Source organism: Plectrocnemia conspersa, unplaced genomic scaffold (assembly GCF_051122295.1).
Source record: "Plectrocnemia conspersa isolate PC_06_02 unplaced genomic scaffold, ASM5112229v1 ptg000010l, whole genome shotgun sequence".
Lineage (NCBI taxonomy): Eukaryota > Metazoa > Arthropoda > Insecta > Trichoptera > Polycentropodidae > Plectrocnemia > Plectrocnemia conspersa.
Window position 1 is genome coordinate 21,433,654 of NW_028277174.1, and position 20,420 is coordinate 21,454,073.

General features: G+C 31.8%; 1 protein-coding gene and 1 long non-coding RNA gene across 2 annotated transcripts in view; one reads left to right on the forward strand and one right to left on the reverse strand.

The window, feature by feature from the left end:
- mlt (tubulin folding cofactor E like protein mlt) overlaps window positions 1-19,103 on the forward strand; it is a 37,857-nt gene extending 18,754 nt beyond the window's left edge. The window contains exons 3-7 of the mRNA XM_088195837.1: window positions 2-612; window positions 683-782; window positions 11,725-11,909; window positions 17,787-17,918; window positions 17,995-19,103. Coding sequence (XP_088051963.1) covers window positions 2-612; window positions 683-782; window positions 11,725-11,909; window positions 17,787-17,918; window positions 17,995-18,184 — 1,218 coding nt within the window. The 3' untranslated portion in view covers window positions 18,185-19,103. The remainder of the gene's footprint in view (window position 1; window positions 613-682; window positions 783-11,724; window positions 11,910-17,786; window positions 17,919-17,994) is intronic.
- Window positions 4,612-7,251, reverse strand: LOC148230987 (uncharacterized). The gene is made up of 2 exons (XR_015811194.1): window positions 5,287-7,251; window positions 4,612-4,852 (listed from the first exon to the last, which is right to left on the reverse strand). It is a non-coding gene; the product is annotated as an uncharacterized LOC148230987 (long non-coding RNA).
- Window positions 19,104-20,420: the final 1,317 nt, after the last annotated feature.

Below are 20,420 nucleotides of genomic sequence, written 5' to 3' on the forward strand. Positions count from 1 at the left end.
GGTGTTCGGAATCCTCCAGCACATGCCGCAAGTCAAATTCGTAAATTTGAGCTTCAACAGACTCAGCGAGCAGATCGACGCTTTGAACAAGCACTCTTCGCACAACACCTGTTGGTCGTATTTGAAGAACTTGGTGCTCAACTCGACCAGAGTCGACTGGGCCAGCGTGCAGACTCTGCTCAAGCTACTGCCGTCCCTGGAAGAGCTCCATCTGAGCCTGAACGAGTACGCCCACGTGGATCTCGGCAATAATGGATTCAAAAACACGCCGAAGATCAGCAGTACTAACGACAACTGCAACGAAGAGAACAAGGAGAACTTGAACTACGAGCGGGTCAGCTCGTGCGCCACCAGTGGGAACGTGAACAATGGTGATACCATTATAGATAGTGCTAAGAACGGAGAGTGCGTTTATCCTCAAGTCAAAAAGCTGCATTTCTCCGGCAACCCGGTCAACCGCTGGAGCGAGATTTGCAAAATAGGTTACGCTTTTCCCAATTTGGAGTCTTTGGTGCTTAACGAGTGTCCGTTAACCACGCTCGCTGAGAAGAACGGAGAGACGGAAGAGTACGTTTACGAGTACGGCTGTGAAAAACCGCACTTGTATTTCGGGTTCGTGGTTGCTTTAAATTTATAAATAACTTTGAGCTCAGTGCATAATTAAGATTGTATTTTATAATAGGAAATTGCGATTCTTGAACTTGAACAACACAGATCTGTCGACGTGGGACGAGATCGACAGGCTAGCAATGTTTCCAGCTCTAACTAGTCTCAGAGTGCAGGTATGTAATATCTTGATTATTTTTATAAAATACTATATTCATATCTAGTTAACATTTTGAACAATCGACAAATTAAAATCATATAGTGGCTCTAAATCAGATTTTCTCAACCGTTCCCTCAACTGTATAAATATGTTGAATATTTATCTTTCTATTATTTTTCATCTATATTTGTTAAAAATGCTGTTAAAAAATTGTTTTATCTGAATGAACTAAAACACATAAAAATAACAACAATAATAATAAAACCACACAAAAATTATGAACCTTTTTCCCGCAAGGGTAAAATAATTCGATTTGTGTCTCATTGCGTAATCATATCGAAATACATTTTCACTGATAAATATATATTTATGGTAGTGATAATATAATGTATTTGATGGGTGCTAGTGAAATTATATGTTGCTTTAAACTGATATTGAAAAAAATAGATATTTGCTATGAGCTTAAGTAGCTCATTAGTCTAGAGCAGGGTTTCCCAAACTTTTTCAGCGACGGAACACTTGGCAAATCCGAAAATTTTGGCGGAACACTTAGCTTATTTTTTAGGCTGGGTAATTCATAATAAAATAAAACATGTTATTAAAGAAATGTTATTAAATTTATTTAATAAACATAAAAACACAAATAAATAAAACTCCTATTGACTGATGTATTGGGTTTTTAAATAACAATTTTTTTATATCAGGCACAATTTTGGTTAGTTGTATTTTCATATATGCCGTGGCGTGGAGTCTATTTCTGTATTTTGTTTTTGTTGCAATATACTTAAAAAATCCCACTTCGCATAAATATGTCGTGAAAAACGGAAGTAAACAAACCAGAACTTGTTTTGACACCTTGGGGAACTCTTCAGTCAGACTAGCCCAGAAATTATTTAATGGTTGATATTTTTGTTTCAAATCAGAGTCATTAACTAAATTCTCCTAATCCCTTAAGCCCACTAGTTTTACTGTTACGGAAAATGGATTCTGAACCCAGAAATCGTCCTTACTAGTTTTCGGAAAATATTTCGAAAGAGTTATTTTCAAGTAATATAGGTGTTCTAAAAATACTTGTGAAACTTTTTTATCTACTTGAAAATTCAATTCATTTAAACATTCATATCCAAGACAGGAAAACAATCAGAATTATTAGATTCAACCGATAAAATCTGAAATTGTAATTTTTTATCAAAAGATTCAATTTTATCTCCCATATTAAAATTGTAATACTTTTTTCTTGTAATTATAAGTTAACATCATTTCACTTTGTAAAAATATCCGCCAGATATGCAGATGTATCAACCAGGAAGGATTTGTTAAAAAATTTATAAAATGATGTTGCAAATTATTTTGTACTTTCAAGAAGACTAATAATTCATTTCGAAGTTCATAAAGTAAAAAATAGTACTTTTCCTCTGGATAGCCATCTCACTTCAGTATGTAAAAAAAGTGCTTCATGTTCACTACCCATTTCATCGCACAAAATTTTAAATAATCTGGATTGAAGTGGTCTAGATTTTACATAGTTTATCATTTTCACGGCTACTTCATAACATTTTTTAAATTTGTGGAAATTTTTTTAGTCAACAGTGCATGCCTATGCAAAATACAGTGACTGCTAGTAGCATATGTAGTCACATAAATAAAATTCGTATAACAAGCACTAATATCGTGTGATTAATTAACAAAAATAATATTGTTTAAATACGATCAAATTTTAAAGATAAAAAAAACAACACCGACTTATGAAACTTTTCCCTCCAGATTTTATACACATCAATGTTGAATATTTAACACATATTTTCAAGCTTTTTTATCAGATTTATGAACAATTTTTATGTATTAGCAAGACTAACATTTTTTTTAATCTACTCTAAATTTTTGTGAAATATCTATTTAGGCTCCGCGGAACACATATTTTGGATCCGCGGAACACCAGTGTTCCGCGGAACATAGTTTGGGAAACCATGGTCTAGAGAACTCTAAATATGTAATGTACACCTAGCTTGATTTTAATTAATCATCACGATATTCATCCGTGAGATTAGGAAAAACTAGGTATAAAACATATTTTATAAATTTAAATTAAATTAGGACCATCGTGACCTAACATGATACCCCAATGCGTCACGATGGTCAAAAAATATAGTATTATTTCAATGCACAAAAAAATATAATAAAAATAATACATAAAAAAACAATAAAAAATATTAAAATTACGTAGCCGGATGGCAACAGCCATAGGCGAAGTATAGCTACATGTTATCCGTTGCCAGTACTAGGGCCCAACGAGTTCAACCCTTATGGGCGGGCACCCAGCTTTTGACGGCCAGATGAACATAGTGCTAAATATTTTATTAGAGTTGCATTAGTATTAGTCATAGCTCTAGCGGGCACCAAAGGGAACACGATCGTGATTCTCGAAGACGTTGTTCATGAACCGAAATCTGGAATTCCTCGAGAATAGTTTGATTGTCGAAAATACTCTGCAGTAGTTCGAATAAATGCTTAGCGACATACAACTTTCTGTGAGAACTCAGCGAAGAGTATCCTAACGCTCCAAAAATAGGTGCTGGAATACAATAAATAAAAACACAAGGTCCGTTTGGGATATAAGCTCAGGTCTTTCTGGTCAATAGTCAACGACTTATCGTGTTGGTTGGACAGGCGTTAAACGAACAAAAAACGATAACTTAATGATTTGACAGGCGTTAAAGTATGTAAAAAAGTTCACAACTGTCAGTTGAAGTGATTCAAACATTAACTGACAGTTGTGAACGCCGCTTGCTAAATCCTGTACTCCACCAACGAATTTCGTATAAAAAAAATAGTTGTGGGTACGTGTACCGGATAATCGGCGCAGTGAATCAATACAGTTTTAATAATATTGACTAGTGAAATTATAAATCAATTGCTTGATACGTTTCAACTTGTGTAGTTAGTGAAATTATATTTATACTATTTTTAAACTCCCGCAGCAATTTATCTTCATCAACCATAAATTTCCGAGATGGCCTTTTTATTTTTAGTGTCCTTCTATGATATTTCACTAGCACCTGTGAGTTAGAATATATTTTTTCTAGTAGAAATATATTCTAACTTATAGGTTAGCCTTTTTTATTTATGTATACATGCATGATCTTCTCTATGAGCTAAAATAGCTCTTTATTAGAGAATTTGTAAGTCGATTTTGTTAAGAAAATCTAGAAAAAACATAAACTATGATAATCGATTGTAATTATAATTTAATATTTATCATAAATTTCTATCTTTCAGACACGATATAAATGCATATCTGTTAAAGTACTAAAATTTTTAGTGCAGTGTAAATATTTTAGATATCTTGCCGCAATTTTCCGCGACACACCTGCTGAAAAACCGCAATTATTCAGTCTGCATTTAAAACAACCTCAGTATAAAAATAAAGCGATAATAACTCAGTTTATTGCAATTAGTTACGATTGATTAATAATAGTGATTTTCGTTTATTTTCTAAATCGCGTAATTTTCACGTTACGTAAAAACAAATCTTCATTTCACGCCAAAAGTAGTAAATCATTTCGTTATTACTATTACAGATTTTTTCTTCGTAGTAATAATGTCAGATCGTTTCTAACGCGTTCTACTCGAATCGTTATCTGTTGAGAATCATATTTTTAATGCCGCATAATTAGAAAGTGTTCAATGAAAATATTCATAGAGCAACAGGAGGAGCAATAACACGTAACGGACGTTACGTAAATTTGAAAGATTTATTTTTTCGATTTTTTGGCACAAACACTCGGTGAATTTCATCGAGGCAACATTGAAACGTTTGCGCTGGTTCAACCTACATTTCGGTTCCAGGGTTCCCGGTTGAGATAACGGGTCAAGGACACCGAGGTGGTTTTATATAGATCGTACCAGGGTGTACGATTGGTTGTAAAATGTTTTAAGACGCGACGAATTATATTATATGGGCTATTATTAGAGACTTTTATCTACGTTCTTCTTCGTATCTAGAAAATCTATTCCATTTCATTGCATATATAAACATTTTATGTTTATTTTATTTTTAGATAAGAGATATACATTTGAAGAATAACGCTTTTGCAATGATCAGACTGATCATTGAAATATAGTGGTTATTAAGTATCCTGTAGCTTACAAGTTGTAAGGCATATTTAATTGACGTCAATATTAATCCCTAATCTTACGAGATCGATCGGAATTATAATTTTATTATGCATTAATAACAATTCAACGTTGATATGAAAAAAAATAAGATTTATTTCGTACCTTTTGATTTGTGAGTAATACTTACTTTCATATTGAAAAACCAAGAATGTTTAAAATACGTTTCGCGAGCTTTCGATAGCGAGCTTTTTTCATAAAAAAGAATTGAATTTATTATGTGTAATAATCAATATTTTTCACGTGAAATTTTGTCTTTTTGTATGCTGAAAAAATGTATTTACTTGTATTATTTCACTGAGAAGAACAATTAATTTGTTAATTATATCTCAAACAAGAAGCAATACAATTAATCAAGGTAGCTTGTCAAACCTGGAAAGCGATAAAATCTCGAAATGCGTTATCCACAGCTTGTTGCGAATTGAATATTTTGCCTAGCAATAAGTGGTTCAAATACTGAAGTTGATTCAAGATCTTGAAAATACAGTTTTCAGATACAGATCTTGTAGTTTGAACGAAATTGAAAAGAATGGTCTGCTTATTTGCAAGCTTTCTCGTGAGGAAGCTTGGACGAATAAGAGACGAAACCAATTAAGAGCCAATCGCATTTCAGTCTAATTCCATCTCAAAAATCGCCCACTGGTGAAAGCTGTTGAAAGGTGGCTGTCCGATAATGACAAATAATAATTCGGACAATGCACACTAAATATGAAAAAATGTTGAATTAAAATGACATATTGCACTCTTTTTACAATGTCATTTTAATTCAAATATTGATTATGAAAAATGTAATATTTAAACTGTAGCGAAAACATACAGATGACCGCGTTTGAAAGGGTCATTGTCGCAAACCATAAACTCGCGTTAATGACTGTGACCAAAAACGATCATTCATTAACAATTGAGACAAACAGCACAATAGCGTAAAGGATTTCGGGGACTACACAGACCTCGAGCTTACAGTAAATATTCTCCGAGAATTCCTTTGTGGCGAAACGCTCACGGATATCATAAATCACCATGACATTTCCGAAAATGCAATACGACCTTGGACGAGCGAACGTCGCTTTCTAAAGGCGTATACTTATTTCGCCGTTCTACGAAGCGACTGCAGCGATTGGTTGGAAGAGCGCTGCATATATGCAATACGACTTTGAACGAGCGAACATCGCTTTCTAAAGGCGTAGACTTATTTCGCCGTTCTACGAAGCGACTGCAGCGATTGGCTGGAAGATCGTTGCAACAAAGCTTGTAACCCTGTGATGATAAGAGTCAGAGAGTCTTCAGTCAGGAAGCAGGCAGTCAGTATCACGAAGTCATAAGTCACCAGCAGCCATTCGAAGAGACTAGCAGACGCTCCTCTACCGACAGACAAAAAGAGACGATCTGAAACTCCCAAACGACCATCGCCGCAAGAGGAACTGCCTTCTGACAGTTGCTGCAGACAGCCACAAGAACCCTGAGGATCGTCTAGACATCATCACTACCACCGCTTGCAGAAAAACGACTCGCCAATAATCGTCCGTCGCACATATGTGAATATTGCAATAAAAAGTCTTACTAGATTTTACATTGAGTCTCATTAGCCACGAGGTCAATCACCCTTAGGATTCCCAACCTCTAAAAGACTAATACAATTACAAATTAGTTTATTTCGCAATAAGAGCAAAAATTATTGAATTTTGACTTGATAAACGAGCGATGACTTGCAATACGAGCAGTACAGTACTATCAAATATTCTTTTTACAGTGAACATAACACTTTAAAAAAAAATATTTATGCATGATGCTATAACTCATCCTCCAGACCTTGCAGATGACTTACTAAAAGAATTCGAGTTTCTTCCTTTCAACACCACTCCATTATTCCAGCCCATGAATCTGCAGTTCATTTTGAACTTTACACCAAATCACTATTTTAACGATGCTTTGAAATGATCGAAACAAATCTTACTCTGAGAGACTTTTGAAAAAAATATTTCCAATGTCATTGGACAGGTTCCTAGTTAAAGTTTCACGAAAATAATAAGATTTCATTGAGATATGAGTGATATCCAATATTAAATATTTTTTTAATAAATTTGCATAATACAAAATTATAAGTGTATTTTGTATTAATTATTTTTAAGTTTTAGAAAGAATCAACTTAAGTTTACATTATTACTTATGGGGAAATTTGATTTGATATACGAGTATTTTGAAATACGAGCAGATTTTGCAACCAAATGTTATCCAAAAATGTAAATTAGCAGACAAATGTAGAGAAGTCATTGTAGTAGATAGACCGGCCCGAAAAAGCGTCTTAGTAAAACAATTTGCGGTTGGGTGGGTTAAATTAAAAGGGGATGATAAGTTAATAACTAATAAGCAGAATTAACTAATTGTTAACAAAAGCTTTTACTTAAAAAAACTTAAATTTATAGCGGAAAAAATACGAATGAAACTACATAAAATATGTAGTACTACGGGGGATAGGTCCCGCTCATCCGGCCGTCAAAAGCTGTGTGCCCGCCCATAGGGTTGGACTCATAGGGCCCAAGTATGCTAAAGTGGTTATACTTTTTACTCTGTACTATCCACATATCCTTGTAATCTCTGTCAACACTTTTATTATAAATCGAGATTTTTTTTATTTCCTTTATTGTAAATTAAACCGCTTCGTTCTAATCAACAGTATTAAGGTCGAAATTGAATTAATAAATAAAAATTCGCATCCGCTATGGAAGATTGCGCAAAGGAAAATGCACGTGCATTTGCTTTGTGTAGTACTAACCGGTTCAGCCTTGACCACATATTAAGCCGACGGTAAAAACTAAGTTTTTACATTGAAAATAGGTATAGCGTTACGTTTGATTGCTTTTTTTAATAGTTTTATATTAAATAATCATATTATCATAATAGCAATTCTCACACAGTTGTAGCGCAATGGAGAAAAAACTCATTTCGAGGTCGTGTTTTACACGACCGATTCGATTACGTTTTGCGTTTCACGTGAACGATATTTTACGCGTTAATTTATATATTTTTAAAGATTAATACATCAGTTGCTATAATTGTTTACATACATATGTCTCTGCGTAGGCGATATGATACAAGTATATAAAATATTCCAATGTTGTACATAATTAATTTACTTTCCTTATACAATTATTTATTCAGTATTATAAAAACAATATAAACATATCATTGACTTAGTTGTTAAGCCACTTATCTAATTAATATTTTTTGTATCGGAATCTATCAATCAAAAGTAAATTCAGCTAATATAAAATAGTATCTATAAACACAGATTCACGTGTAATACATTAAATTAATCGCTAGTGGAATAATACATTCCATCGAAATAACTTATGTACATGTTTTTTAATTATTTATATTTATGAATTTCGCGTATTTATTTTCTCAACATACATTTCTCTATTGTTTTATCAGATTAAGGAAGTACGTACATGTAGTACATACATATATACATACGTTTCACATTATATAGAATGTGTGTCCATAATCCACAGTGTTTCAAAACGTACATTCGTATTAACGTTCACTTGCATAATAATTCGTTTCGTTAAATAATAACCTATTAACGTTCATTTCGCACTGCGAATTATTCACAACGGCGAAGTGCAGTCAAACCTTAACCTGGTTACGTTTTCGAGGCGGATTTTGGTGAATACAGTTTCACGTAACACGTAATTTACTTACGTGGCGCGATCATATCAATATTTTTTCAGGTGTATTATTAAATTGTATAATGCATGGTAAATTGCGCATTTCCACTCAAATTATCGCTTATCGTTCATGTTTGTTTAGTTTTGCTTACTTTTATAATGCTATCTGAAAGCAAAGCTAACAGTACGCGGGTGAGTCTGAAAGTCTTGACCTATTTGTGTCAATTTAATTGTGGAAAAATATTTTATAATTAATCGTTTAGAGATCAATGTTAAATTAATCAAGTAATAAAATAAAATTAGTTTGTATGTATTATACATATAAAACTTTTTGATTATACATACATATAATATATTGTATCGTACTTTTAAATATAAACAGCGCTGACACTGATAACTCAATGCAAATATTGATATACACAATGTCAAGGTTATTAGTATTATAACATTAATCGATTTTCACATAATAAAAAAATGCTATACTTATTATTCACGCATTTGAATATAACATTTTTTTATTGGAAATATTTATTAATTACTAATTAGTGTTATTTTTTAAAAATGTTAGTGATCTCTTAGAAAATTCTGGATGTTAGGTTTCGATATAAACATTATCAATAATTACATATATTATATTATTGTGATTTAAATTAGATGTATAATTGAAATTAATAATATTTAAAAGTACCAAAAATTCGCCTTAGTTAATTTTAAAATAATTGTTCGATTTTTTAATTTAAAAAGTTTTGTTTAAGCCCTAACTAAAATGACTCACAACAATATTGCCTAGTACGCAGGCGCGATAAGGGCGTGCGTTACATGCGTTCCGCACGCCCTTATCTCTCACTCACTCTCGTCACTTAACACGCGATCGAGCGAAAGGGAATGTATCTCACTGTACGCGCCTGCTCAATAGTACTTTTATTGACAATATATTTGAAAATTTAATACATTAATTACTTAGGATTGAAATTAATTTTTTTAATAAATTAATTTTTTTTTTTAATAATTTTATATGTTTATTACAGTGTTCTACTAATAATTTTATATAAAATAAGGCGAATTTATTATCTTGGCACTTAGTAAAAGATTAGAATATTGCATAAATATACGAATGGGGAACTGAGATTTCACCTATTACAAATTTTAAAAATACGCAGTTAAATTAAATTATTACATGAGCACTTTTGCAACTTTAAATAATAATAAAATTATAGCTAATATACATTCAGACAAAGAAGAGAAGTGTGTTGCTTAATTTTCATTGATTAGTTGTAAAATTATAAATTTTATTTCATTTACATTAATTTTCTTAAAAAAATAAAATAAAATGTTTAATTGATCACGGAGTGAGATTTTCGTGATTTGCATTTATTATTATTATGCGCAATTCGCTCGCAGAGGGAATGAATCTAAATTTATTAATTTATTTTAAAACTTTGTATGCGAGAGACGAGACTTTTGGATTCGCGATGCTTTTAGAATAAAAGCGGGAGACGAGGATGAAACTGTTTTTATACGGCAATGTTGTTATTTCGTTTATCTATTAAAAGCAGGAATCTACTTTATCACCGATGTTTTTTTAACTAAAGAAATAACGCAAATCAGATTATATTTTTATTGTAAGAAAGTTAGTATTCATCCTTATTTTTAGCTTCTAAAAGCCACAATAAGCAACCACTTTTCAAATTATATTACGACAGGAAATAAATATATTTAACGATACTTGTTCTAAAAATATATATTGTAAATATCAAAATATCTTCACCAGTTTTATATGCAATATAGCGGTCGGAATAGCGTAGTCTGTAAAGTCTAGACAGGTAACCCAAAGGCCGCGGGTTTACGTCCCCGCTTAAATTTTTATTTATAAAAGTGCGCTATTATTAAAAAACAGGTACATCTGCAAAGTGACATATATTGATTGTAAATTATAATAGACATAATAATTTATAAAATTATTATATATATTTTCAGTCTAGTGGTTAATACTCACTTCTAGTTATTCATCATTCTGTTAGGCTACAATGCAAGATAAAAAAACACTTAATAAGATAACATAAATATTAAAAAAAAGTGCTAGCTAATTTAATAAGAAACAAAAAGTTTTTTTTTTCCTTACATTTTTTTTTTTTTGCTTTAAAAATAAATAAATAAAAGTAAGAACAAATTAATAGATACTCAGATAGATGGCTTTGGCCAGGAACTGGAAAAATAAATATTAGACACTGTAAGAAATAAATATGAGACACTAAAAAACACTGTTTCAAAATATCGGCTATAAAAATATTCGTTACTCCGTTTAAAAATCCAAAAAAAAGTAAAGAGGAAATATTTTTTTAATAGAAATTAAAATAACATTTTATTCGTCGGGTTCATCAACTAAACTATTCCCATATTTATAATTGGACGAATGGATTAATGCATATCATCATACAAATGAGCCAGTTCCACTCACGATATATTACACAGTATATTTTTATCGTTGAAGAAAAAATGGGTTTCTGCATTTAAAAAGAAGCACCATTGGGAGACCACTTAACAGATTATTTATGCGCAATAAATCATAAAAAAATAGGATTGACCGCCTTGAGAGTAGATAACGCGCATAGCTGTTTTCAAGCTGCCTTATTAGCCAACGGTAATTTATAATCGCAGAAATTCGCCACCATTCTCTCATTGATCGTCCCGCCGAAAAAGGATCATATAAATCACCTCCACTTCCCCTCAGACATTGCGGCTGAGGACATCCCCTCAGACAATTAATCCGAGGACTTCCTCTTCGATACGATTCAAGGCACCCAAACTTCAAAAGACCTCTAACTTGGACCAGCAAAGATTGGAGAAACCGTCGTTTCACTTTCCTCATTCACCGATCCATCTCGACGTCCGGAATCCAAAGCGACCTACTCGAAGACGCATGCAGCCCACGGATAACCCGTTTTAACTGCTAATAAATTATTGTCTTTATGAAATAAACACCCTCTGACTTTAATATAAAAAAGCTTTTTTATACTAATTAACTGTTTATTGTATCTAAAAAGAGTTGCGGGCCGGATCCGGCTATTGAGCCGTAGTTTGAAGTGTGGTGCTAATCATTCAATTTGATTTTTCCAGGGATGGCCATTGTGGGAAAGGTGCGAATCCACAGAGCACGAGCGTCGTCAGCTCCTGGTGGCCAGGCTTCCGATGGTGGAAACCCTCAACGGCGGGGGTAGACTCGGAGACGAGGAACGAGAGGATGCCGAACGTGCCTTCATTCGCTACTACATGGAGCGGCCCGAGAGCGATCGTCCTGAAAGGTAATTATTCCAACCGATAATCCATGACCATAAATCCATCGGAGAAACGCTACGACTTCCTGGTAGTCAATTGCGAACTTCCTCGCGGAACAAAGGCCGCCGCATCCATACATCACGACCTGAACTCCAACGATGAGGTCACCGGACCAATTTAATGCATCTCTCTCTCGGCACATAGCGTCGAATCGTGCTTCGTTAATGCGCGTGTGCAATAATTATGCATACTGCACTTTTTGATCGATTTCAAAGTACAACGTGTTGTAAACTTGCAAAGCGTGGAATATCACATTTTTCAGATTTTTTCAGATATCAGATTTTTCTTGAGCTACCATAGTAGCCTCTATCAATATGTGAGCATGAGTACCGCTTTTTTGGAATTTAGTACCACAAATGCGGATTCGCTCTTTTTACAACAATAACAAAAAATCAGGAAATTGACAATTGGCAAGTGTCACATTTCTACATTTTTCAGATCACCTTGCCCGACATAATTCCTTTATAGTGGAAGTAGAAGTGCTAGAAATAGTTTAGTATGTACCTCGCTAAGGTTTGCGATCCTGCGTCAATGATGCCCAGCTTCGTTGTACGGAGCGCGTGTCACTTTCGTGCTATGTACGATACGCTAGCTCCTATTCCTCAAATATGGCTCTATTATCTAAAAACCCAGTGAAGTGCTTCAGATTAAATTTCTCAGATATCTCGGCATGTACGAATTGTATCAATATTTTTTGCTTTTACATCAGGCATTGTTAAAAGTTGCTTGTTGATGAGTGGTGTCGAGAATTTGTCGTTGCTCGTCCTTTGCGTGACTTATTCTTGCTGTTGAGTCCAGAGCTCGAGAACACTCACCTTACAAAAGCCATCAAGCTACTCAACGAACTTGTCAGACACAATGATGCTTACGGCGATAGCTACGAGGAGTTGCACGTCTTTATATTTTATTTTTTATTTTTACAAAACATTTGTGTGCATTTTTAATAAAAATATATTATTTAAATTTAGCCTCAATATAATAAACAATAATTTTCTTTAACTAATTCTTCAGATATAAAACTATAAAAGTGTTGTTTTTTTTCGTATAACTATTAGGGTAATGAAAAACTGGAAGTAGAATTATTCACAGGCACATATTTTATGATTCACACTTCTCATTTATTTTGCAACGTTTTTAAAATAAATTAAAGACCAGAAACTTAATAAATTTTATTTTAATTGTGTTAATAAAATCATGCGTGTTAATTAATTAATATAAAAACATGCAATCAAATGCATCATAATATCACGCATGACTTTAATAATAAATACACAAAAAGCATAATAAACTTATTCGTATATATTATGATAATATTATGTTTGTACATATCTATATACATTCAGCAGTATATGAAAAAAACAATCAAATTCTTTACGACCCAATAACGTTATATATTTTCTTCAGAAAAAATCATAAATAAAAAGAGGCATTTTCCTTAAAGAAATTTTGTATACTGCACAGTTAATTATATTTTATATATAAAATATCCAGAAAATTCGTGTTACGTGTATAGTGATTGCAATACCGGTATTGAGGCAAAAATTCACTTTTGACACTACCGGTATTACAAAATAAAATACCGGTAGTACTGAAAATATTTTTTTTGTTAAATCCGTACAATTATTTGTTGAAAATTATATCGTCGAAAACAAAGATGTACATATTGCTTGAAAGCAGAAGTGGAGAATAAAATGTTGCTTATTGTAGGAGTTTAACCTAAGTAGTTTCATCAGTAGGATCTCAAAGTAAAATAACATTATCCCTTTTAGTCCCAAAAAGTCGAAATATTTTGGTGCAAATTTTTATTATTTAACATGTACGGTATTTTGTACGATATGCGCGACGTTTTAACATAAAAGGAATACATTTGCTTTATCTAAGGCAAGTTTAACGGTACCTAGCAGTTATTTAGTTATGTAACATAAAAATGAGTGTCTTACCGCAGCCTGTCGACCTTTTTTTATGATAGGGTTGGTTGGCGAAGTGAACACAACAGCAGGTATTACATACATGAAATTCTTTCTACTTTTTGTACATTTTTATCTGAATCCCGACATATTTTTACTTAAATTGTGCACGGAATATACTTCACTAAGCATATGTGTTAAATATTAGCAATAATTATATTTATATAAAAATTTGCGCGATATGTTGTTTTTAAATAATTCGCATTTTTCATTAGAAAATAATGCAATGTTATTTTTTTTGTTACCAACTAAAGATAAGTAGTACTAGAATATTTAATTAAAATTATTAAATATTTTATTTTATTTTTGTAATAACTAAATAATATTGATTTTTATTACCTTACATCATTGAGAGTTTTCATTTTTGTATAACACTTACATATGTATAACATAATTTATTTATAAAAAAACAAATCAATGATTTTTTAATTAAAAATAATTCGCATATGTTAGACTAAATTGTTTGGGACTAAAAGGGTTATGAAGTATTTACGTATATGTTATTCTATAATATTCACATAAACATTTATAACTCAAATTTAAATATTGTTACTAGATAAGTATAAATTAATAAGTATACGAGTGATAAATATTTCGATATTATAAAATAAATATTAAATAGTCAATAATTAAAATAAAATAATATAAATAAATCACACATCAATGTCACAATTATCAATCATATAAATCTGTTTTTTTTTAAACAGATTTACAATTTTCTATGCACTTCTTTCTCATAAGGTTCTTTTGGATAATCGTAACTGATCAAAAATATTTTTGAGTAATATATTTTATTGGAATAAATTGGCGAGTGGTCCTCTGGCCCCTGGTATAAAATTTAGGAGGCATCCAAAAGCGGTCGATTAAAGACGATAATTCGTTTAACCCTTTAAACGTCAGCGACTTTTAAGTGAGTCACATGTTATTTCTCTTCATGGGTCAGTATTTCTTTCTAAAAATAAATATAAAATATTTGGTTCACTTTTTTTTGTTTTTGCTAATCAAAAAACACGGTGAACGATACTCAGATTATTTTTTCGGAAGTTGATTAAAAGAATAATAATAATGTCAATACCAGTAATACCGGTATTGACTGTTTTTCTCTGTAATACCGGTATTGAAAATTCCGAATTTATTGTACGCAAAAAATCGCCAATGACTCTTGTTTTTATTTTAAAATTAAAGTTTCAGTACATTATTTTGAATCATATTTTTACTTAAAACGCATTACGGTCCGTTCACGCGTTTTCGCGTGATTGCATCCATTCACGCATTTTCGAGGATTTAAAATAATGTATTTTAATTTTATAAGAATATCGTACGAACGTAATAATGATTTAATTTTTTATAGAGGTGGCAATGTAAATATTTGTATTTTCATCTTTTGTCAAAACATAAAATATATCTTTAAAATTCCACATTATGTGTTATTTATGTGAAATATTAAAAATAATCAATATAATTATTTATTCGTAGAAGCTAGTAATTGTAAATATAGTTTACTATGTCCTTGAATAATTCTGATAATATTGTCTAGAAAATCTTTTATGTATTTTACATTGAAATATAAGCTCTCAATCGGTCGTTAATCGATTCACAATGATTCTAACAAATTCGAATATATTGTTGAGGTCAGGCCTTGTACCAGACCCACAACAATGCATACATATTCAATGTTGAATCTGTCAGCTGTTTTTATTATCTCTCGATTTGACGTATCCATCTGGTACGTTTTCTGTCACGATTTACAAAGCTTAATTAAATTTCTATTATTCATCCACGATTTATAATTTAAATATTCAATCTAGTATGTACATATATAACGTTACCTGTAATCAAATTAGAAAATGTTACGAAAGGAAATGTTACGTGACCTTCTGAAACTTTCATAAGCTGGTAGTTGTTTGTTGTGTGAATAGTTGTTTGTCGTTCGTTCTAGTTACGAAAAGGACACAATATTTGATAAAGTACCGTTGATAATCAGCTAAGAGACTCGTGGGCGTCGTTTGTGCGAATTGAGCAGATTTGATGCGCAAATTGCGAATGTTTACACTATCGCCACGTGTATGCAGTTACTTACTTAGAAGATCGTGATCTTTAGGTGCAATAATCTTTTGTGTCGTGGTTAGGAAAATACCCACTTCTCACCACGTGATGTATAATAGATTGCTATGAACTGCATTGTTTGGACTGAAGTCTTTATTATATACTTTGTTTAAAGGACTGTTCATTTAAAGCGGAATAGTCAATTAGCATTTTTCATTCTGGGCTCAGAATTGAGCACTTCGGTAATAAACATATTGAGAGAAACGAAATAATTGGAACTATTTAGTATCCTCTTCCGTATAATTACTATAGCAAATTCTATGTTATTGCCTTTCATCTGTATCGTGAAATTTGTATGTCATATAATACTAATACTTATTTATTTATGCTACACAAAATATGATCTGTATGTTAAGTGGAACAAATATAATTTGTCTCAAATAAACCGGTTAAAATATCGTGTGAAACGCAGTATAAGAATAATAAATTCGATTACTTTGTCAATCACAAATAAAAAGTTTTTGAAATATTTTCTACAATTCTTAAGAATAAATACATAAATTCTCCATTTTACATACATATTAAAACGAAGTAACCAAATAAACACTTTCATTTCAATCAAGTCACTAAAATCCAAAAGGTTACATTAATTACAACCTTTATTTTAAGAGATATTGAAAATATTTAAAATGCCATTCCATATTCTTTTTGGCGTTCGTTTTTTACTATAATTTAATTGTTTGTTTTAAATTAGTTAAAGTCTAAAAAATAGCCAGAAAAATTGATAACGCAGATCCTTTATTGGTATCTGAGATATCTAATCTATGTTTTATAAATATTAAAAAAATAATACAATAATAATGGTGGCATTATTAAAAAATCTAAATACCATAATCTTATGTTCCGATAATAACACATCTAAAAATATTTTCATTCCAATATTCAATCTTCCAGTAACCATTAGGCTATAATTTATTTCCATTGTTATAATTTATGCTTCTTAAAACAGTATTTTGAAATAACGATTTTTAATTCGTCTTTAACAGTGAGCAAAGATGACTCCGAACAAAATCAAAGACAACTCATCCGATGTTCTTCGTTATGGCACAAAGAAGTCTGCCACCACCATCAAATAGTAAATAATATATTTAAAAAATCCTTCAGCCAAATCGCTCTTGTCTTCAGGGGCAAATTAGCAATCGCCAATAGATAGTAATTATCACCGTTAACCGTATATTGTAACGCAACCAATGTGTCTATTAAACTGTTTCACCGTAGTTATGAAACGAGCAGAAGAATAAAAAAATCCATTGTGTTTTGCAATAAGCACACTTCGTGCAGGACTGTGAAATCGCAAGGTCGAACAAAGCTACTGCGATCTTCTTCCGTATATAGCATAGTAATTGAATTGTTTTATCTTCTTCATATATCGAAAGACTAGTTGCTTTATTGACCATTGTATCTGAAGCAGAGTGATAAGACGGAAGGACTCATCTTATTATTTACCCACTGATTCTTATGTTATCATAATTTTTGTTGGTCCACTCAACCGGATAGAAAATATATTTTCGCATCTACGTTTTAAAATCGCAATAAACCAATATCTAGAACTATTCAACGGCATGATACATAAACCAATGTAAAGTGTTGTGAGCGATGCTCCCTACATATGTACGTGGTGGGGGCAAGGCAGGCCCACACAACCGTGTATATAACGCGGTACCAAAATTGAACTACAAAATTATTGACTAGTCATAGACAGATCTTTATCTAATAAAGTAAAAGAAAAATTAAATTATATCATTATTAAAATTTATCTTTTAATTACAGATATTCAGATCTGTTGGCCAAGCACGGAAAACTGGACCCGTTGGTTAACGTCGATCTGCGTCCCGAGAAGAGGGTCAGAGTTACGTTTACGTGCGGAGACATTAGTGAAGTTCGTACAGTCGATGTGTATCGGTAAGTATACATTGTCTTAATATGAAAGTTTGACAAGAATAGTAAAATAAAACTTTGATATATTTATTTATTTCAGAACTATAATTGACCTCAAACAGAAGTTGGAGAGATTAGCCAGTATCCCATCTAACAAGATGAGACTGTTCTACGTAGATCAAGATTTACGAGACATTCAAGGACCCGAAGAGATGAAGTTCCCTCACAAGCAATTGTATTCTTATAACATGCGATCGGGCGACGAAATCATCATTGATTCTAAACATTAAATTTTTATAAAGTAATAATTAAAGATAAAATGGATTAAGTTTGCAGTTATTTGGTAGCTTTTATGTTAGAAAATATTTTTTGAAATTTATTTATTTTGTTAATTTTTTTATGAGCTTCTTTCATTATTTTTGTGATTATGAATGATTAATGAACTTTATTATATATTACAGAAATGCCTTATGAAAATGAAATTTATTACTGTATTACGATGTGCAGGGTGAGAAAGTTTTATTATAACCATTGAATGTGCATTCGTTTTAACGTTTTCCATACTTCAATTAAACCTTTTAACATTTTCTACCAAAATAAATAACTATTCTACTTATTAATATTATACATTAGCAAATATTATGATAAATAACTCGGGTAAAGAACGACGTTGTGAGGGTTAAAAACATATACTTCCACTATTAGTTTCCGTGTAATAGCACAATTTAGATGTTGTAATAAATCTTCTTTCATAGATTACTGAAAGTAGAAAGCCCGATACACTACCGAGTAAAATTGTTGTTTTAACGAAATTGTTCAATCCGATCGTAACTAAATTGTGTAAATGTGATAAAGGAACTTTATTGGGAGATCTACAGCCTTATTATGAATATCACCAAATAAACTAATGTTCTCAAATATTTTTATTGTAACTTAAATATAAATCTAACAATATTTATATATGATAATCGTGATTGTTTTTATTAATCGTTTGGAGGCACGTTGAAATTTTATCAAAGAGAATGTAAAATTTTTAGATATCTCATGTGTCTCGACAAGCCAATATCTGAGTCATTAGAGTGTAGAGTTTAAAAGAAGATTAAATCAATGAGGAGTGAGGAATAATTAGGTTTGGAATGTGTTAGATGGCAACGTTATTGCACAATGTGATTATATAAATGATAATTAATAAAAAAGTCATCATTTAAAGTCTTATTCATTTATGCAACCTAAATAAACTTAACTATTACATAGATGTGCGAATAGTGTGACAAGCTATACCAAATTTTTACACACACACATAAATTATTTATTTAATGCTTTCCATCGTGGGTATTATTATGGTTTATCTATTGAAGTCGCACGAGTATGGAACGCTACTCGGACCTTGGGTGACTTCGCCTCAGGCAACTTCGAGAGAGTGTAGAGCAGGCATAACACATACACTCATCTTTTTATTTTCCTGGTAGATACGTACCAGGAAACATTGCGTAAATTGAAGAATTGAAGGAAAATTATTATTTAAACAGTCGAATATTATTCACGTGTATTTTTAACTTTTCTTTAACTTATAAAGTAAACGAAAAAATTCTTCAGTGACACGCGTGCACTTCAGAAAGCAACTCAGAACACACTGCATAGGCAGTGGAAGAGGTTCCAGGTGTAGGTAAAATGCGAGAAGTAAGAAAATGGGTCGTTTTTGTTGCGTAAAATAAGCGCAGAACCATAAAAGCATGTAAAACGAGCATCACGTAAATCGAGGGATTTGTATATTTCATTCTATCATACATATCAAGTAATTTATATCCTTCTTTACGAATAAACGTTACACATATTTAACTATGGATTCAATCCAACTATAAACTGACATTATTTTTTTATATATTAAGTCAAACGAAATATTTTATTAGAAATCATTTCAATGCTTCATGGTTTATCCACTTTTTGGTGTAACACCATAACTTAAAAACATTAATAGTTATCTTTACCAATCATTCATACTAGGATGGTGGCGGCGCGATTATATATGTATAATTTATTTTTAAGTATTGATCGAAGTATATTCAAACCGAATTTTGGTCAATAGGAGAGCATAAAAACAATTATCACTTCTCAGAAGTCAAAAATTCACGTCAAAAGCAATAAAATCGTGTCGGCGTCGGCAGTGGGAACGCTCGGTAACGAGCGCTCCCACTGCGACGGCACGATTTTATTGCTTTTGACGTGGATTTTTGACTTCTGAGAAGGGATAATTGTTTTTTGTGCTCTTCTGTTGAACAAAATTCGGTTTAGATGTGTTTTACTTGTTTCTCATTTAATTTATAAAGTCTTAATATAAACGCTAGATAACAGAACGTTTTCACTGCGATAAAAAGAATCGCGCGGAGCCTCAAGGCAGTTGCCTAGTTTCACACTCCTCGTTTGAACCTTTGTGTGTGTGAGTTTTTATGTAGTCAGAAGCATTTGCTATAACTACGGATGAATATTTTCGCTAAATTTGGCAGAATGGGGATGGATCCTCGACGT